This window comes from Phoxinus phoxinus (assembly GCF_949152265.1).
Source record: "Phoxinus phoxinus genome assembly, chromosome: 11".
Classification (NCBI taxonomy): Eukaryota; Metazoa; Chordata; class Actinopteri; order Cypriniformes; family Leuciscidae; genus Phoxinus; species Phoxinus phoxinus.
The window spans coordinates 21,619,872-21,642,345 of NC_136886.1; the positions used below are offsets into that span (position 1 = coordinate 21,619,872).

At 38.3% G+C, this 22,474-nt stretch overlaps 1 protein-coding gene across 5 annotated transcripts in view; it reads right to left on the bottom strand.

The window, feature by feature from the left end:
• The window catches only part of rptor (regulatory associated protein of MTOR, complex 1), a 237,387-nt gene that overhangs the window by 56,393 nt on the left and 158,520 nt on the right, over nt 1-22,474 (bottom strand). For all 5 annotated transcript variants that reach the window (XM_079627480.1, XM_079627478.1, XM_079627479.1 and 2 more), the window contains exons 19-22: nt 19,821-19,941; nt 19,268-19,408; nt 15,638-15,793; nt 10,132-10,250 (exon numbers count right to left, since the gene is read on the bottom strand). In XM_079627480.1, coding sequence (XP_079483606.1) covers nt 10,132-10,250; nt 15,638-15,793; nt 19,268-19,408; nt 19,821-19,941 — 537 coding nt within the window. The remainder of the gene's footprint in view (nt 1-10,131; nt 10,251-15,637; nt 15,794-19,267; nt 19,409-19,820; nt 19,942-22,474) is intronic.

Sequence of the window (22,474 nt, forward strand, 5' to 3'; positions counted from 1 at the left end):
GCAAAACAACAAAGAGGTCTATAGTAACAAGATGCAGTGGTATATTGTAGTAGTATATTACTCTCAATGCTGGCGTAAGGTCTTTCTATATTTTTATCACCAGTGCAGTATATATTGTACTTTTAGTGCTAGTATGAGTAGATGTCTGGGTAAGTCAGAACAGGCTCAAAGGTGTGTGTTTGTGTGTGTGTGTTATTTTGCACTGATTGGACTCAGCAGGTCTATCTGAGTACCACTGCACAAATGTCAGCGTGACAAATCACTCATCGTCACCTGCTGCTCCGGAACTTAAGAAAGGTCAAAGACAAAACAAGCTGAGTTTGATTATTAGAAATTTACAACATGACCCTCTGCACAAACAACCTCGAAAAGTTCTGCAATCATGGTTTAGAGACTTTTAAACATCAATCAGTCCAGCTCAAAAAAAGAAAAAAAGCTGTTTGTCATTTGGCCTCAAGCAGATGTAGACGTGATGCAAGCAGCCCCAAGAAATCAAGCCAGAGTGTTTGATACTTTGTCAGATAATTTTAAGAACTGTCTACCCCTCCCCTCTCTCCAGTTCAAACTCTGTAACAGGAGATTATACAGACACTGTAAAGATTCAATTAAAAAACATAGCCCAGCATGGTGTCCACATGAAAAGAGGAGTTTTAGTTAAAGCAGAAAAGCAAGTCTGCAGTAACTGAATTTTATGAAGTATTTCTATAGTTTTCTTATGATACACTCTCACATTAAAGTGAGAGTGTTTTCTGGAAATCAAAAACCCCAGCTCAAAAGAGATATGATGACAAATCTGCTGATTAATGAAGTGTCACATACCCGAGAACAACATTTGAAGCCACTTTTAAGGTGATGCATGTGGCATAGTCAGGAAACCAGATTTTTAGAGTAAATTCTCGAAGATGTTTGTATATATATATATATATAATATTATGGTCATCTATCAACTCTCAGAAAATATTTTATAATCTATAACTCCACAGAAAAAATAACGATTTCTTAGCAAGTAGCTGTGATTACAATTGTTAAATTGACGTTTTTTATATGCAGACCAGTTTTTTTTTTTACATTCAATTTATAAGCAGACCAGAGTCAACTTGCAAGAATGTACAAAAATGCTTTGTTTAACTAAATCACAAACACATAAGTAATCTAAACAAATACATACATATAAATGATGTCTACATGGGAAATGGAAAAGTGATACTTGCAATGCCTCAGCTGTTGAAAGAGTCTGCAGTCTCAGAAGAAAGTAAGTTCTGAAAGTCAATGATGTTGAAGTTGAAATAAATTTATTCCGCATTGGACGAATAAATGGTGCTGAAGTTGCGGGGTTAGTTTGACTCCGTTATGGTCGAGGATGTTACACATGGCTTAATCGATGTGTTGAAGCCTTTTGGGGTGGTCACTCCGAAGTGCCCTTTAATTTGTGAGGGATGTCACTCCTCCAGGTGACATTGAACCAATGGTAACGATAACTTACCATAGCCTTTTCCCGAAAGAGGGAACGTTTTACGATCATTCGTCTTGAGCATGGTAATTTGCATATGTAACTGGATTGGGAGTTGATGCAGAAACTTAAAGATTCTTGTAACACTAATATGTTTGCATAGGTATCAACATATAATATACAAGATCATGTAGGTCACCAAAATACAAATTCGTAGATACTAAGAATAATATATACTGTATACGAATTGATTAATTGAGAAATAATAACACGGTCATTCCAGGATTAATACATAGCACAAAACACTATTAAAGAATGTATGATCAAATAGGGAATTTGGATACAAAATTGTGCATGTCTCAAGTGATTATAAAACTGAATAGGAAAAGGGTACATTATCTAATAATTATATAATAAAGTATGCGTAAAACAGTATACAATACAAAATAAACTATGTAAGAGAGTAATAATCATACACAAATGTGGCTACTTTACCCCACATGGAATGTGTCTGAGGTCCACTAGTAGCTGGACTAGTGTTAACAAAGGTGGAGTAAAAGCTGATAATGATCAGTGGGAGAACAGACATCTCGGACTCTGCTTGGGCCTACTTGAAGCATTGCTTGCTACCGTATTTAGACGTCTGTTTGCATTATTCATTACATAATAAATAATTGTGTCTGATTGGTCTAGATGCTACAATGTAGTAAAGTTAGTAGTGTCACTAGTTTTATCTGATACACTGGCATAATGCAGCATATGGAAGACGAACAGAACAGTTGGTGAGTAGAATAGTGTAATGCTCTTTCAGCTCAGGCTAATTCATTAGTGGAGTATTATGTGCTAACGCTGTGCAACATGTGGGTAGGGATCCATAGGCCATTGATGAGGAGCCTCAGCTGGGGACTGACACGGCTTGATATTGAGAGACAGAAGTCAGCGGTGGTTATTGCCTTCTTAAATTACGGCTGCCTCTCAGAGCTGCTGCTCACAGTACTAGGTCACTGAGAGCAGTTTCTTTTTAATCGCATTTGCTCAATAACAAAGGGCTGAATGTGGAAAGTTTAACAGTAGTAGGTGTCAGGCTCAGATGTAGTATGTAGGTCAGTGAATTTGTGGACTTAATTTATATAAGTCTTCTGAATTCTTAAAAAAAAGTACTGTGGTAATAATGGAACTTTAATACAGTATACACACCATGGTTGGGCAATATGATCAAAATCTAATGCCATTATATGAATCATTTTATTTCACGATAACAATATATATCATGAAATAGTTATTAATTGTCATTATTTCCAATATCACATAAAACTATTACTAGCCTAAGTAAAAACAAACAAACAAAAAAAAATGTTGTGGTGGCATCGCTGTTAAATTAAAGATGCTGCTGACATCTAGTCTTAAGTCGACATGCCTGATTTCTTCACTGCCTCTAGCCGTTGTCTGAGACCGGATTGTTTCGGGTCATGAGGCTGGATTCAACCGGTGGTGTCGAGTTCTTTCAGGAGAGATGTGTGGATCTTAGGAATCTCCACTGTTTTCACTGTGAGAAATCTCCTGTTAAGGATTTAATACCAAACAAGCTAGCTCTGACAAACGCCTATTTGTTATTGGAGACTTATCACCGCTATCTGAACTTTAGCCTGAGATCTATGTATGCTTCAACTCTCCTTGCCCGTTGGGTTGTGGGAGAGGACTAATAACTACATACAAAAAAGCCTTTCAAATGTCAGTTACTCTCGGCTAAACCACTGCAACAGAGTTTCAAACTACAATGGTTTCAAATCACAGCTACAAACCCTGTTACGGTCGCTTTAGTGCATTGGCCTAAAAAACAACGTTTTTGTTCTGAGATTTGTTGTTGAATTCTCTGATCTCTTGAGTGAAATGTCTACAAAATATGACCGCTTTTTACTCTTGGGTGATTTTAATGAGCATATTTGTTGTGGAAATGACACATTGCGCATATTTGTTGTGGAAATGACACATTTTCAAGTGAATTTCAAGTGACTCATACTGCCATTCAACCTATATTTCTAGGGGACGTTACAGTATGTGCTGGTCAAGGAGACTAAGGTCAAGGACCTTTTTTTTATCAAAAGCAGATTCTGAAAGAGTAATCAAATTTTGTATCTGGATTTCTGTAACTCTCTGTATTCTGGCTATTTTTATGTAAAGCACTTTGGTCAACCTTTGTTTTGTTTTTAACATAAATAAACAAGAAGACAAGACAATGACAAGCCTATAAAAGGGCAAGGAGCTGACTCAAGGGTAATAAACTCATAACGTAACAAACTGATGAAATAAACAAGTTACTTCTGTCACTAAGCATAAGTCAACACACAGACACATGCCAAGGCAGAGAATAACATGAACGCTTAGCTAAGGCAAGGAATAAATACTCCAAACCGGTGTATCAGATCAGAGCTTGGTACCTGACCTAGTTGAAACCACGCAGTTCACAGGGAAGGCCATGGGCAGCTGTGAAAACCACCAATAGCGAATCCCTGTGAACCAATCCCTCTGCACAACCAAAACATGCGTTGCCAAAGAGGGAAACTGAAGGTTGTAAAATCTAGCAAAGGTTTTCTGAGAAGACCAACCAGCGCCAAACAAATGTCCTGAATAGACATCCCTTTTTTCCAGGCCCACGAAGAAGCCATACTCCTAGTAGAGTGAGCATGAACTACAATGGAACAAGTCTCATTTTTAGAAGCATACGCTAACGCTATAGCTTCTACAATCCAGTGAGACAAGCGCTGTTTTGAAAGCGGCAGACCTTAACTACAAATTCAGAAACAGACCAACAGCTGCTCTGTCAGCCTAAAATGGCTACATCTGTCCACATAAGCATGCAAAGCATGAATGGGGCTGCAGCCTCCTGAGGAGCAAACACTTTTAGCATTATAACTTGTGGCCTAAATGGTGTAGACAGAACTTTGGTCCTGGGTGTCAGTCTGACCATATAGTCATCTTTACCAAACTCCAAACCAGCAGTTTCTATAGACAGAGCATATAAATCACCAACTCTATTCACACACGCCACTGCGAGTAAAAGTGCAGTCTTAAATGAGAGCACTTTAAGCAGCGTTGCATGCAGAGGTTTTAAAGGTGGCTCGGAAAGTGCGCTAAGCACCAGAGACACATCCCAGATGGGTACCAGGTTAGGATGAGGAAGATGCAGCAGTCTCGCTCCACTCTGAAACCCTGCTACTAAATTGTGCTTCCCTACTGAGCAATAATCAATGGTCGACTGAAAAACTGAAATGACAGCCACATACACTTTTAGAGTGGATGGTGTGTGCCCGTTATCCAAACAGTCCTAGAAATTACAAAATGACCAACACAGAGCAGGTTGATGGGTCCTCTTTTTCTCGCTTTACACCCCAGGACACAAAAACTTTCCATTTCAGAGTGTAAAGGCATCTGGTCTGGTCGACGGGGCTCTTGCTTCAGCAATCAAATCCAAGACCCTTTGTTGCACATTCAACGTCCACCTGTTTCACTGACCTGCCAGCCATGCAGGTTCCATTGCTCTGGCATGGGTTGTCAGTCTCTTGAGACAACAGGTCGCTCTAAAAAAGGTGATAATACACAGGGCAACTTTTTGAGCAATGTTGCTGGGCAATCTTGCCGAGCGATTGTTGCTTGGGCACTTTCCCATTGGGCAATAACTTTCTATCTGGATAATTTAGATTGGTCATGGGCCCTGTGTTTCATCTGGTTGCCCGTTGACGCCAACATTTCCCAGCAACATTGCTCAAAAAGTTGTCCTGTGTATTATCACCTTAACGGAACTGGCAACAGGGAAGCCACCAGAAGTTCCACTTGCTCTGGAAACCATGGCTGGTTTGGCCAGTTCGGCGTGACCAGTAGCACAGTCTCCTATTCCTCCCTGATCTTGTGCAGCACCAGTGGCATGATTTTGACCATTTTGCGTCAGCAGCTTGATAAAGCATCCCCTTGTAGGGGATTACTCAACAGTGAAAAGAACAACGGGTAATGCACATTTCTACTCCAATGCGAACAATTCGTCCTCCGTTTCCCCAAACAGGCTCTAAATTATCTGGACCATCTGAGGATGCAGCTTCCATTCTCTGTGAACTGTGCCAGCCCTGGACAGCACTTCTGGGCCACAATTCAGAAGGCGGGGGACATGGACTGCTTCTATCGATATGAGGTTTCGGTCCGCCCACAAGAGGAAATGTTCCGCCTGCCTTTGAAGCGGGTGAGAACGAATAACCCCTTGGTAATTGATACGAAGAAAAATTTGTAAAACCAAAGAATATAGTTCTGATGTGCAACAAAAGATTGTTGAGCAAACTAGAAAGTGGCTGTAAGAAAATAGCTAAAGCATTGAAAATTCCCATTTCCAACATATGGAAACTAATCCTGAAGAATTGAATGAACATTTTATACCTGAAATCCTTTCCAGGTAACACATGACGAACCAGTTACGTAATTTATTGATACTTTTTTTTTTTCATTACTTGCTAATTGACAACATAACTTTTTTTATTTTATTTCTTTTGCGCTTTATTTATAATGCAGTGATATAAAGTGTGCTCTGACACATTTGTGCATGGAATTGAAGAGTGACAAAGGCATCAGTACAACGACTGACAGGATAGGAAAGTTTGTTTTTCTGAGGTGAGAGACTTTTTATTTCGTAACAAGTTTAGAAAAAAACGTTAGAATAATGACACCGACATATATCCTGACAACATCTTATCTGACTGCAGATACTGAATCAGGCAACACATTTTCTCAGGCACTCTTTACTTTAACTGCATCAGACAGAAGTGACAACAGCTTTCAGACATGTCTTTCAAAATAAAAGTCTTGTATAAAAAAAACATACAATTACATTGTTGTTGTTTCTTTGAGTGCACACTCCGCAACCCACTCAAAACAGTCTTGCGACAAACTAGACACACTGCTGCAAGTAATCCGCTGGTGGGGTGGTCTGCATGCAAACAGACCATTATAAAAGTGTATAACCATTTGTGATCGTGTTCCCTACCCATTCTGACACCAATGGAAGTGCCAGACACCTAGTGAAGTATCTGAAGCGGCTCGCTGCCTGGAAACAGGGCGTAGCTCGTTTTTAAGGGGAGACACTGACAGTCCCTGCACAAGCTAGACCGCCACAGTGCACCTGGGGAACACTCGCGCTGGGAACGAGAGAGCGCACAGGGTATACAATGCTTGCAAGACTTGCTTCATGAATGAAAAATAGGTTACACTTTATTTTGATAGTACACTTTAGACATTATACTAACTATAAGTAACTTGTCAACTTATAGTTAGTTATATATACATATATATATATATAATATATATATATATATATATATATATATATATATATATATATATATATATATATATATATATATATATATATAATACAAGTCAAATGTACAGGATATAAATATGCAATCAAAAAAAAAAAAAGCATCAAACTTTTATATCCCGACTTTACAAAACTCGCAATTGTGTGATTTAAATCATGCAATTCTGAGAACAAATGTCAATTGTGAGATGTATATTCGCAATTGAGAGAAAGTCAGAATTGTGAGATTAAAAAGTAGCAGTTACCTTTTTAGTTTCTTTATTCTACTGCGGAAACAAGCTTCCATACTGTACGTATTAGACAAAACTGTTAAACAGAGATGTCAAACAAATGAAGACGGTGAATGTTGTTGTGTGCTCAGGGGCTGGCATTCTCAGTGCCATCAAAATAAAAGTCCCACCTCCGACATATAGGCAAAACAGAAAAATTTGACACTAACAAAGTTTTATTCTCCAATAGTTGTAGCACAAAATGTTCTGGACCGAAACAAATAAAGGCAAATATTTTAGCATGTATAAATAGCACCAGGACTAGACATTTACTTTTTTGCTCAACAGCCACTGTGGCTAACGGTTTTCCAAAGTTATAACTTAGCTATCCAAGTTATCCACTTAGCATTTTCCCTGACCATGGGGAAAAAAATGGCATGTATATATTTTTTTATATTATCTCATAATTTGGCAGCAGGTAAATTAGGCTGCTGTCACTTTACGACCTGACACACAAATCGATTAAGACCTGACACACGGATCCATTATCCATTATACTGTTACACATGCGTTTTCTTACTTAAAGGGGTGGTAAAATGCCCTTTTCATCAGGATGTAAAATACATCTCTGATGTCCCCAGAGTGTGTGTGTGAAGTTTTAGCACAAAATACCGCACAATAGCACAATAATATTTTTATATAGCATGTTAAAATTGTCACTTTTTGAGGGTTTGCAAAAACGCACCGTTTTGTGCCTGGTCATTTAAATGCAAATGAGCTGCACAGAGGGCGGGGTTTCAAGAGCTTGTGTGTGTTAGCAGCTGCTATTACCTCACGCAGACACACTAAAATGACAGAAACTGTTCTGCCTTTAAAGGGGTCATGACATGAGAAACCAAATTTGCCTTGATCTTTTGGTATATAAGAGGTCTTTGTACCATTAAAACGTCCTGCAAGTTTCATAGCTTAAGACGTCCTCCCCATTATAAACTAATCATTTATTTAATCAAGCTCTAAATACAGCTCGTTCTGGATCCATGGTAAGAAGTGACGTCACGGTACGAAGTGACGTACCAGCGTTTGCATATATATACCGCCTCCAGCACAAGACAACTACGTTTAAAGCGCAAGACAACTACGCTCATTTCGTATCATTGTCGCGCCCGCGCGCCTCACAAGTGTTCAGTCGACGGACAGCGAGTGGGTCTGTGTACAGGGAAATTACGATGCCGCGCAGATGTGCTGTTCCTGGTTGTGGACAAACAACATCTTTGAATACGCTGCGAAAGATCCAGTCGTCAGGGAAAAATGGATGCACTTTATTTTTTGCGGACGTCTCAGTCACGGCAGTGTTAGTTTAAGCGTTTGTTCTATACATTTGAAGGATGACTGTTTTGAGAACAAATCCCAAAATGATGCTGGCTTTGCCAGAAAACTGTTGCTCAAAGATAAGTCCGTGCCGACTATTCTGGGCTCAACAACGACGACGCAAACTGTAAGTAATGTATTTAAAACTTTAAACTACTTTTTAAATACGCCAAATCCGCAAATGTTCTGGCTGGGGGCGTTAATAATTGATGCATAGGCACTGACGTTAGCCAATCATTACAGTGGGCGTTAACACTGAACTCTTAAAGGGGAAACACCCCCAAAACAGACTGTTTGAATCAGAGGATGAGAAACAGGGTGGGAAAAGGTCATAAATCACTACATTTTAAAAGTTTTTTGTAAAAAAACTATAGTAATACTATAATTGCACCTTAGGGAACATAATAATAAAATAAAAAAACCCATGTCATGACCCCTTTAAAGATAAAACGGAGTCAGACAATGGTGGAGAGACTCAAGAAGAAGTGACAACATGTAGAATACAACAGGACGTCTCTGAATGGTTAGTTGATGAATTTATATTGCTGATGTGGAGTTAACTACCGTTTTTTACGGACTATAAGTTGCACTTTTTTTCATAGTTTGGATGGTCCTGTGACTTATAGTCAGGTGTGACTTATATCAAAAGGTGCGATATATCAAAATTAATTCATACATATTGATGAACCAAGAGAAAACATTACCGTCGCGAGAGGGTGCTCTAGTTGGCGGAGTTGTTCAGAAGCGACACAGAGGAAGAATTCAATGGATGCTAGATGCTAGATGAAAAGATGGATGCTAAAGTTTGAGCTGACTCACAAATGTACTCTTATAGACCTTATGTAGCCTTATAGACCCTTTTCCGCGTTGCACTCGTTGTCTTTTGTCTTCCGGTCTGTATTTTCACAGCGATCTTGCGTATTTATGAATGAACGGCTCGTTTTAAAATCTTCCCGTTCTACTGACATTTGTTAAGACATCTGCTTTAAACATTACAATCCTAATGATAACTTTCGTTAACTTTACATTAAGTAAATCCACTTCAAAAGCTAATTACTCCTGGACAGCGATGCCATAGAGATATATAGAGGTCTATACAACAACTTTTCCTCTTCTCAACATGGACTGCGTGTTCCTGGGGGCGGGGTTTACGTACATTTTAGGGTTAATATATAACCCTAAATAACTAAATTTAGTACTGAGAGGTGGCTTTATGTGCGCACACTTTGGGTGTAACCAAGCACAAAATCTGAGGGAATGAGTAAAATTATGCGTAATACGTGCAATCTCATGCCGAAATTCAAGCCCTGTAACACCAACGATATTCATCCTAAGCAAATTAAATGAGTGAGTGAGGGGAGGCGGTTTGTGTGTCAACTCACTGTCGGAGAGAGTGAGAAAGCACAGTTGGCATTGTGTGTCTATTCTGAGGAAAATTAGTATTGGAAGAGTTTCAGAATTTCAGGATTTGATCAGGATTTTTTGACAACACTACATTGCACTTAGTTTGTTATTTCAAATGCCTTTTTAAAAGACTACAATTGAAAATGTATATATTATATAGCCTATACAATTCAACCAGCCAAAGTGGCTAGTAGGAGTGAATGCGTAACCCGCAAAAATGGCTAGTAGGAGTGAATGCGTTACACACCACTGCTGAAATCCACCCACATGTGTTAACATCAAGCCCTGGTAAGCACAGTAAAATGGGGCAGGTGTAATGAGGATCCCAGGACTGTCTGTACCTTGTATGCGATGCTGTTGAGAACCTTCATGGCTAGATCAGAGACGTCTGGAAATGGATCAGCTGCTAGATGCAGTAACACTCTCCAAATCTGAGTATATACACTGTTAAAAGACACTCCTGAAAAGAGAAAACATTTTGTTAGTTTCATTTTAAATTAAGGACATTATTTAATTGGTGCATTTAATGAGAATTTGTGTAGAAGCAACACAGTAGAGTTAAACTGAAGCTCAGATCTTCCCTGGGATAGTCCTTACAAAACAGTACTGCCGCTGCAGCATGGTACAGTGATGCTATTGGATGATACAGTGGTATTTTTAGTTCATGGTTCTGTGGTAATTTACATATGTTATGATAGTTACAAGAATACCAGGTTATTATGACTTACATGGAATCATAAATCAGCAATATTATGGCACCATTACAACAATTCCAATCCAAATTTTGCAGAGAATAGACAAACACTGAAGACATTTTTTCGTCTATACAGGACAGTTAAAGCTGTTTATGGTTTTGTTAATACATTCAAGAAAAAGAAACAGATAAAACTGAAAATCCGGTACAGTCATTAATTACTTCACCTCCCTGTACCAAAAAAAAAGAGAATTATTGATTTAATCAGTAATCAGTAGATCTCATCCATCTTTCATTAGAAGCTGTCATTGCCACTATCATGATGTTATTGCCTGGTCTGGAAATTATGTAATTTCAGAAGCAGGAAACAGCTGTGGGAAAACGTTGATTTCAATCTGACATTTTCTCTCCTATCCCTAGAGTGAACCAGCAACCGCAGATGACATAAGACGACTTCTTTTTTTTTTTTTCTCTCAATTCTCATGCATTTTCATTCTATCATCGCCTGCAGCATGTCATTAGTGTCAGTCACTAGTTCATCCTGCTCTGCACCACTCAGGTGATCAAAACACACATTCCTTAAATTACGTAGAGGTGCACATCCTCACCTCATTATGAGACAGGGCACATCTGTAATGTGTCAATGTGTGCCTATCGGCCGGATGAGTGTACCTGTGCTGGAGCGCATGAGGAAGAGTGTGTGAACGTCAAGAGACCACCAGGCAGATGAGCGTATTTGTGATGCGGAAAGACTTTCTGCTTTCCCTGTGGTGCTGTGTGAGTGTGGAGCCCCTCATCATTGGCATGCACAGTGTGTCTGCCATACTAACGCATGCACAATCCAAAGCGCTTCTTGAACACAGTCTCTAGGGACACCTCCTCCACCTCACTCTGTCTTCTTGCACTTTTCTTTATCCACACAATAACAGCTGGTACGGAACGCAGATGTTCAATGATCTGGAAGCTAATAAACTGTCTTCTGACCATCATTCTAAATGCTGATCTTAATTCATTTTAACTGAAATTAGTAGTAATTTTCAACAAATCAAAAACAAATTTTTTTTTTTAAAAATATGCAGCTAAGAGAATTCAACAACCATCAAATAGTCACCAGTGGAGAAAATTAGAGTATAATACTGGATGGGGCGGCGCTCTAGCACACTCCTTTATTTGTATTTGCCGATGTAAACAGAGCCATAATTTTCTACAGAGGGGCATGAAATATTCAGCAAGACTGCAGTGGTGTGCTGTCACAACCTGACACAGTTTCAAAACACACTAAGAAATGGACTCAATAATGAAGTTAAAGGTTTATAACACTGACAAAACATTTCCCTAATCATAGCAGATTACGCATATCATAATATATTATTCCAGTGGTAAATAATATCATAATGATGTGGTAAACATCTAGTGGTCACGTTTCCTTTTAAATTCAATTTTGGCATTTCTCTTGTGGCTCGGCATAAGTATGATCCTGAATTATGAAGTACCGTGCAGTGCAACCTTTCAAATTTACCGGGGCGGTGACACGCATCACGCATTATTCAGCTGGTGTCAGTCACGTAACGTTACGCTGGCCCTGGACGAAAACGCGTTGTGGTAGCCTAGTACTTTTTGTCCCTCTCTACTATTATAGTTTTTCAAGATGGAGGAACGACATGGAAGCCTCCGTGGAGTTGCCTGTTCCATGTAAATAAAGATAAGAAATTATTTGCGTACGAGGATAAGTCGGATCATTGGGAGAGGTAATTGTACACCATTGAGGACATATTTATGAATAAAGACATTGATTTTAGTTAATAAAATACTTTAAAAAACTACACATTGTCCCTTTAAAGTAACAGCGATTGTTTTGGCTTTACAGCAGCTCTAGAATAAGGTTATTGTCCAGCTAAAGTTATTTGATTGATTCACTTCCGTCGCAACGATCATTAGTAATTAATGACTAATAAAATATGTTATAAAAATATAATAAATAGTGTGGGCTTGCAATTGTCAATGCATTGTTGCATCAGATTTGCATTCGGTTTTGCCAAAAAAAGTCATCCTTTTTTCCATGACTTTTTGTTCATGATTGCTATTATTCTTTATAAAAATTATTTTGTAGAGATTTGATGCCAGACAAAAATCCTAGAGAAGAATACATTTAAAATGTTCATTGTGCTAAATGTCTCCATTAAGAAAACAATATCTAACCAATGGATATCTATTAACATCTATTCAAAGAAACATTTAGAGCAGAATATTTATATTACAGTACCTACAGATATTTCCATATCTTGTCCTGAACTGATTTTTTCTATCTACTGTGATTTCTATCAACTGAATGACACTCCTAGTTAAATTATTTGACCTTTTATACATTGTTATGATATATTCTGCAACTTTACTTCAAGCACAACACCTGCTATACAAAATAACCTGGATCCAATTATCCATGTTAACTGGAAGGTGCTTCAAACCCCGGACTCTGCTGTGCTAGCACTCATATTTCTGCATTGCCTGGCTACTGATTTATGTATGCAAAGCACAGTCGCTCCTGGAGGTTAAGTAAGGACTTCATACTTGATATGCAGTAGTCACAGATTATATATATATATTTAAAAAAAACTAAGTAGAGGAAAATGAGAATATAAGGAAAGGATGGGTTGACAGGAGGTCAGAGGATAAAGATAAAATGAGTTTTTGTAAGGTGCTGGTGTGGACTGCACTGATGCAACTCAGAGTAGTGAAAGGGTGAAGAAAATAAAAAAAAGGATGCATGTGTGGCTGAATACAGAATGCTGAGCCAAAAAACGTAACGATTGAATGAGACCGAAACAAATTAAATGGATTGAAATATAATGGAATCAGATATAATAATAGGTTGAATGTTGGAACAAAGCCTCAATCTGGACTCACAATGACAAAAGTAACTATTTGAAATATCTAAAGGGGCTGACTAGAGAAAAAAATACATGTCAGATAATGAAGAGTGAGAGAGAGAAAAAGAGCTTTTACAGCAGGTTTGATTGATGCGACTAAATTACTTCAATTTAGAGGATCTATATGTTGAAATAGCACTAAAATAAATGAGCAAAATTCTGCTGCGGATTGATTTTTAGTTTTCTGTTCTCTTGATTTAATCATTTATCTGCAGAGGCCATACATGAACAAAGATTGACTTCCTTCTAAATTCTCAGAGAAGGGGAAAATACCAAGCTTGTGTGGAACAGGATTCAATTCAGTTTAGCTCAGTACATGTGAGAACTGTAAGAGTTCACATAAAAATTATTTAAATTCAGTCATCAATTAATTTGCAACCTCTCACTGCAGTAAGTCTGTTTTTGTCATATCTTCCATTAACCATCAGATCAAGATTACAGTGAGATTAAAAAATCATAGATTAGAAGTTTTATAAGAACTGGTGTGTCATATTGGCTAACCAATTATCTTACAGACAAATAAAATGGGTCTACACATTTGCTCTGTCAATAATTTGATTATGACTGAACAATTATGTGATCTGTTCATATGGATGGACATTTTACATCTTGGAATATTGACAAGAACCAGCAGGTTTTAAATTGAGTCTAGTATGATGTTGTTTCTTTGACATTTACTTTGTTAGTTCTGTTTGGATGTTCTGTTTGTTTAGGCTTTAATGTATATTTATTAGGGTTGTCAAGTGGTTGAATATTTAAATCATAATTATTAAATCGCTCTCTTAAATACTTTATTCTAATTGGTCAGACCTGTGTTTGACCTCTCCCTTAAGCAGCAGGACTGAAATCCTCTCTAAAATCAGAGACTGCCTTTACAGATCAAAATGAATCAGATTATTCCAAAACAATGCTAGTCGGATTTATAATAAAATGTCATTACATTGCATACAGTAATCCTACATAATGTATGTAACCCACACATTAGACTATCATGTTGTAATCACTCATTGTTTATGCCATTTTTAATAACTTTTTAATAGTTCATAGGAATTATGCTTGGTATCAGCATGAATGATTTTCTATTTCTTAAATTATGGTATGAAGCAAATCCATGTAAAACATATTTCACTCTCATTCTAAAATTCAGGTCTAAATCATACCCTGCTAGTGCAGGAAAATGAAGAGGCCATGTGACTAATAAGATAAGAGGTAATTTATGTGAGAGGAGGAGAAACAGTTATTTCCCAAACTAATGACAATGTCTAATTGGTCAGAACTCCGCTAAGGGTTGGACAAACATCTGAGTTTAAAAACTCAGGATACGAACAAAGCATTTGGTTAAAACTACGGCTTAAGAATGGTAAAATGAGTTAAGACGGAGGTTAAGACCAAACAACGTCATGCAAGCCAACTAACTACTCTCGTCTCACTTATTTTACTTTTCTTTCTTTTTAATAGTTCCTTTTCTTTTGCGTTGAGATGTTTGCTTTCTAAATATGACAGTGAATCATGTATAGAAGTTTGTATCAGTGCTCTGTCCCCTGTGTGGATGTAACTTTCTTGTTCTGTTCCAGTGAAGTCCTGACAAAACTCAGCCTTGAAGGGGAACAATATTGCCTAAGTTTTGTCTAATTGCGCTAGCAGGATTATCCATTTGACTATAGGTATTAGTGTTTCAATATCTTAAGATAGCTTCACTCCTGGTCTTCATTGAGCATACAGGTCTCTTCATGTGGTATTTCCCCTACAACATAATCCCTTAAATCTTGTTTGAACTTGTTTGTTCATATTTGCTCAAAATGCTTGCTAGGAATGGTTTTACTTCAAGGAAGTTTTGCATACTAATAAAATATCTCAGCTCAAATTAATATTTTGTTCCAGTTATTTACTTATGTAGCAAGTACAGTAGCTGCGTAATAAGCGGGATAATGTACATCCAAGCTGGTTATCACAAAGAAATCCTGAAAGGGTGATCAGGATCAGGTCTTGTATCACCCTGACGGTCAATAACCGACCATGGGGCCATTGAATATATAAGCATTCCGCTGAATATAAGCATTCCGCTTATAGCAAGCTTAACATTAAAGCAGCATTGTGCAATGTTTTACTTCAAGACAGATTTTAAATAAATATCTTGTGTGTAGAACTAATTTCGTACACATCTCAAGATTAAAGTTCAAAGAAATCCGTCTAGTCTATGGCTGTTGCTGAAACAGGGAGTCTCACCAATAAGAGAATTTAAGGAAGAGTATGAGCTGACTCTCCTCATCTTGTCGATGGTTTCAAAGGAGAGTATGTATTCATCATTATCAGGGCTGCCCAGAGTACTGCTGGCACTGCTACTGGTGCTCAGGTTCCCTGGAGAGAACGCTGCTGGACCACCTAGAACACACATATAAACACAAGCATGGTTGGGAATATAGATGAGCAACTATATTGTTTAAAATAACAATATACATCACAATATTCAGTACTGTGCAAAAGTCCTAGGAATGCAAGTATTTAGACCAGCATGAGGGTGAGTAATTTAAAGAATTAATTATGATTTAAGACAATTTTCATCATAAAAGGTATAAACGACTGTATTTATATTAATACTTAATGTAATAAGGCCCATTCACACCAAGGACGATAAAGATATAGTTCTACAAATTGTCCTAAATAAAAAAGATCAGTGTCCACACCACAACTATAACTATAACAGCACAGAGGAGCGATATTCGGTGTGATTTTTGATTCAACCCTCTCCCTTGAGCCCCACATCCGTCATGTCATTAAAACCGCCTTCTTTCACCTCCGCAACGTCGCCAAAATCAGACCCTCACTCACACCCCCTGCTGCTGAAAAACTCATTCACGCCTTCATCTCCTCACGACTGGACTACTGCAACTCACTACTCCTTGGTATCAGCTCGACCTACATAAAAAGACTCCAACTGGTCCAGAACGCAGCTGCCCGACTCATCACTCGCTCCAAATCTTGCCACCACATCACTCCAGTACTAAAACAACTACACTGGCTTCCCATCTCCCACCGGATTACATACAAAACCCTGGTCCTTACCTACAAAGCCATCCACCACCTGGCCCCCTCATACCTCACTGACCTCCTCTCCCCCTACCAACAGTCACGGTCCCTCAGATCCACCTCAGCCGGTCTCCTCCGCATCCACAAATCTAAGCTCCGCAGTTTTGGGGACAGAGCCTTTTCCAGGGCAGCTCCCAGGCTCTGGAACTCCCTCCCCCATGAGATCCGCACCTCTGAGTCCCTCACCATCTTCCAGTCCCGCCTCAAGACCCATCTCTTCACCTCTGCCTATCCGTAGCCGTATTTTTTTTTTTTTTTTTTTTTTTTATAAACTGTAAAGCGAGTTCGAGAAAAGCACTATACAAATTCAATTTATTATTATTATTATTATTATTATATTGTGGCAAGCAAGAGCCATGGGAACAGAGTGAGCTCCGGAATAAAAGGAGGAGTGATGACAGTGCAAGACAAGAGAGGACCAGGCCTGGACATGTGGGTGTTTTGTTTTGTTATTTGTTTATTTTGTAATTAAAACTTATGTTGAACGTTCACCGGTTCCCACATCCTCCTTCCCTGAGCCTTTAAACCTCGTTACTTGAGATACAACGACGTATCGACCAACAATCTGTATTTGTTTAATCGGTTGGATTGTTTAAAAACAGCCGACGATCAGTGCCGATTATATGCTGTCAATTTAAATGGTGCGGTGACCGACTGCAACTCACACTGTGTGCGAAGAAAATCTCTCGTGTTGAGTTAGTTAAGGCAAGTTAATGCAACAATAACGCATTAAAAGCTAAAAACAGCTACATTCTCCTGGTCTGCGTTACGTCACAAATCATGTGACCTGCGTAGCAACAAGCCGGCGCTATGTTTGAAGGGTAAAACTAACCGAAGGCAAAGCCCGAGGCACATCAAAAAGGTATCTATTCACAGAAGTTTTGCTGTGGATTATGTCAGTTATGGATACTAACGGACTACTTTGTATTAATGATGAATGATATCTGTGTATGCGAATGTATGTCGGTGGTGAGAAGTGAATGTAATAAAACACTCATGTAAAGCGCTTTGTGACTAGCTACATGTCTGTGAAAGGCGCTACGTTATATGCATACAGATCATCTTCTATTACAGAATGTCTTATCAGTATATAGATAGTCTCCTAGCGCCTGCATTGACCAGGTACCACAGAAAGCTGTCGCTTGTAGGTTTACAATCTTGTCCCTAATCTGATGTACAGTAGGCCGCCATAGCTTTGTGCTGTGTGAACACCTCTTCCAATCGCCTGGAGCAATTTCTCTCTCCTTTCTGGCTCAGTTGCCTCGCTAGGAATCAAATAAAAGGAGAGGTCATTCCTTTTTACGCTGTTGTTGGTGCAACCAACAACAAAACAGTTTTTCGGCATGATTTGTAACCAAAGGAAAAGAGCTCGGCGCCCGTTTGTCTTCCGCTTCGTGTTGCTTAATGGCGGGCGCTTGTTTGTTATACCCTTCTTGAACTCCCATAATGCACTGCGCGCACATAACAACGTGAAGTTGGTAATAAAGTGAGAGACAAAAACAATGAGTCTTAAAATGACAGTCAGTCCGTGTTTCTCACAAATTTCTCTGCTGTTTGATTTCACTATAAAGGCACGACGTGAAGAAGGGTGGCCTCGACGGGGCCAGACTCTGGAAGGGCGGCCTCGACGGGGCCAGACTCTGGAAGGGCGGCCTCGACGGGGCTAGACTCTGGAAGGGCGGCCTCGACGGGGCCAGACTCTGGAAGGGAAGTGAGGAAGTGGTGACTAGCTGGTGACCGTGAACTGTTGAAACTCATTAGCACTCGCTCCGTTCCCATGGCTCTCGGCCCCGTCCTGCCTGCCACAGATATCCAATCAGATAACACCAGACTTTAAAGAGCTCGAGCATTTAAAGCGGCATATATCGTGTGTTGGTGTGGAAGCAAAAATAGTCATCATTTTAGTTATCTTTATAGTTCTTGTTCTTGGTGTGAACAGGCCTTAAAGGTTGGGTAGGTAAGAATTGTCTAAAGAACTTTTTTTCAAATTTGCTTAAACTGTCTTTATATACCAATACATAATTAAAATGTAAGTACTTTGAAAAAGAGAGTATAAAAATAGAGTGACTATAGTGTATTTAATCTTCAAAAAACACAGCTCATTAATTCCTACCGGGACGAAACAAGTGATTGGCTTGCGCGACTGTCACTCTCCGTCGCCATGACTACCGCCGCTATTACTGGCTCTGCCCACGTGCGCGCACACGCGCACCCGTTTTTAGGTGGGACGGAATGGAATTAATGAGCTGTGTTTATTTAAGATTAAATGCACTAGAGTCACTCAGTTTTTTTATACTCTCTATTTCAGAGTACTTGCATTTTAATTATGTATATAAAGACAGTTTAAACAAATTTGAATAAAAGTTTTTTTAGACAATTCTGACCTACCCTACCTTTAAGACAGGCATTTTTAACATATTCATGTGTGCATTTTACCCTTTCGGTGTGCACCTGAGCTCAAAGTATCCTTTTCTTGTCCGAGTTCCACGTCTCAGAGAAGATAGCATCAAATTGTGTGCAATTACCGAACTAAGCTCTCTTTCCTGGCTCATTACACTTTTAATTTGGCACTTTAATGCAACATGATTTTTAGCAATCACTTTGATTTTGAACCAAATGTTATGAATGTAATATAAAGCTTTTCAATGTTGTATTTAAAAACATATATATATATATTATTTTTTCTTTTCAACATTATGCCTGCTGACTTCTAGCTGGAAAAAAAAAAGAGTATTCCAGCTTAGTGATATAGAGTGGAGTTTGACTCACCCTCCTCGTTGAGGTTGAGGTTCTGAAGGCTCTTATTGAGGGTTCGAGAGGTGGTGGCAGCTCTGAGGTTTGTGTAGGAGTTCACTGATCGTAAACGAGGGATGGCGGGAATTTCCCTGCCCGGGGTAACGTTCCCGGTCTCTAAATAAAAAATAAAAAAAGTCACAGGTCAGTGGCAGCCGGACATAACGGATAAACAATGGACCATAACTATGTTTAGAACAGCATACTACTAATTATACATTACGTAAGTGCACAGTATGTACATTTTCTGTATGTATGGAATATCTGCCCAACCAATTTTATTTGGAAAAATGCACACTTGAAATTCTAATACCAATGTGTTGATACAAGTATCAATATCAACCACAAATTTCTCTTTGACTTAAACATCATTATAATGTGAAGTAGAATCCCTTAATTTGAAATGTGGCATACATTTAGTATATTGAGCAGTATACATTAAGTAGTATGTTAGTACTCCATTAGGAAAATTTAATTCTATAAATTACTGAGAAAACCAATAAATCTAAAACAGTTTATAAATAATTACCTGTGGAATTTGCAGGTGAAGGCACAGCATAGTTTTTCTCTTCCTCCATGAACTGCAGAGCCACAGTGCAGAAATTACTCTCATACTGCACCACAAGGTGACTAAGAGCAACAACCAGCTCCTAAATATGACAAAATACAGGTAAACAAAAGTTACTGAAAGTAAACAGGTCATCATGAAAAAGTCACTATAGGTTAGCATGAGCCAATACAGATAATCAAGAATCAATATATATCAACATGGGCCAGCTAGGCAAGCGTCACAGCAAAAAGGGTCACTACAGGTGACTAATTTTAATCATTTTAATTTTGGTCTCCCCAACTCTTCATAGAGAGGTAGTGCAGTAGCGGTTCACTTAATATGACGTGTATAAAATAATTACCCCAAAAATTATTTTAAAAATAGTTTTAGATTTTAGCATATCACATAGCAGGACATGTCTAACAAAGTAAAGTCACCTTTATTTTTATAGAACTTTTTACAATACAGATAGTTTCAAAGCAGCTTTGCAGTGATAACAGGAAATGAATGCAACAAAGTTTGTTTTGGCTGTACAGCAACTCTAGACGAAAGTCATTGTCCAGTTAAAGTAAGTTCAGCTTTGATTCATTTCCATTGTAAAAATCATTAGTTAGTTAGTTGGACAGTCAACTTTCCTAAAGTATTTCAAGCTAACTACGAGAATACAAGAGTCATTATAGATAAACATAAATCAACACTGCTAATCCAGTCAATACATGGAATCTGGTATGCGTGCTATATGTATGCGTGTATGCAATGTTTATATGTAAATAAAAAGCCTAAAATAAATCACTGTATGTAAAGTGATTATGTATCTACAGAAGACTTGGATTAAACCTCTTGATTCATATGGATTACATGTTTACAATGTCTTAACATTCTGAAACATCAAAGTTTTGGTTGCCTGAACATTAAATGAATGGACAGAAATGTCTCAGCTTTCATCAAACATATATTTTGTTGTTGGAAGATGATTGTTATACTTATGGGTTTGGAACAATATGAGGGTGAGTAAATGAAGACAAACGCTTTCATTTCTAGGTGAACTATCCCTGTCAACAAAACAGGCAAAACTAAATAAATAAATAATGGAACATGTGGCTTAAAACAAAAACAGATTTGATTAGTTTAGATTGTAGAATTTGAGAAAAAAATATCTTCATGCCTTAAATATACAATATGTCATTTTTTTCGCTGCTAGGGGGTCGCGCAAAATTTCCTCCGGAATTTTGGAACTTGGCGTCAAGCCGATGGATCTAATAATGTTTATGGATGATTGAATACATAAATGTTTTTATCATGACTGTGGTATGAAAGCAGGGCGCGATTGCTAATGAGAGACAGATATCAGTGCCACACGCGAAACCTGCGAGTCCCGCGGATATAAAGGAATAAGGACATTTCATTCTACCGAACTACCCGCAAGTGCAGAATTAATACTCACACAGGTCAGTTTATTTGACAAATTAAACTTGTGAGGTAACGCAGCGCTGTTTCACTTGGTCTACACTATCACACTAAACTGCATTTGAGTGTTGAAAGTTATAATGTCATTATACGTATTAGTTTGTTGGCTATATGAGACTAGCAGTAAGCTAGATCAACATTAGAATAACATGCAGATCATATTCATTTCATCATGTTGAACTATATAATATTGATTAGTTTTATGTACATGTAAGAGCTCTATCAAGTCGAAGTTTGTTAAGGACGTGGAGCTCTCGGCATCTCGAAAACGCCACACTGATCTTGAGCCTCGTTTTAGTTATCCTTTTTTCCCCAAAGTCTGCTTGCCATGGTCCATAGTGTTTGGATGAAACAACAACAGCGTGCAGCTAGATTTTACGCACTACGCAGTTGTCCACGTCTGTCGCCATGGTTACTATGGCAGTACTACGAGCAGAAACCAGGGATAACGTGGATATTGCGTCATTGACAGGCGACAAGTGAACAGAGATTCCGGGACGGCCAATTATTTAAAATTGGAATTTAGCTTGACTAGTTATCAAACAGCTAATTATGTGTTGCTAATGTTACACAAACCATGTTTTAAATCACCATCTTAGTCTGCCTTCTAAAAATCTGTATTGTTCTACACACTTTGAACAACATAAAATGTCAGTGTAGAAAGACATAGTTCATCATAACATGGTGATATACATCAAATGCAAAATTCACCCGCTATATTGCTAAACATACCCAATTTTAATATCAACAGAAAAATATAGCGGGTTAACCTGGCTTCTCTTGAAACTCTCCTGCTTCACAGGATAGGTTACAACATATTTGTGATGTAGAGAACAAGGGCGATTTCAAACCAAGTGTTTGAGTCTTTGGTTCACTGCGGATTTAAGGAGAAGATTCTCAACAATGGTGTTGACTCATGAATTTGCACATGATTTGTATTAAAGCATATTAAAAATACCACATAGACATATAAACAACATTAAAAACTTGATTTCCACTTCAGGGGACTTTAAATAACTAGTTACTAGTAAATTACTAGTTAGTAGTCTTCTTAGTTAATACTAGTTAATAGTTTTCTTCCGGGAACATACCCATCACAACATCTCTCATTTAATTAATTTCCTCCCAAGGCATACGCAACAAAGGGTGCGAGGCCTGGTTGAGTT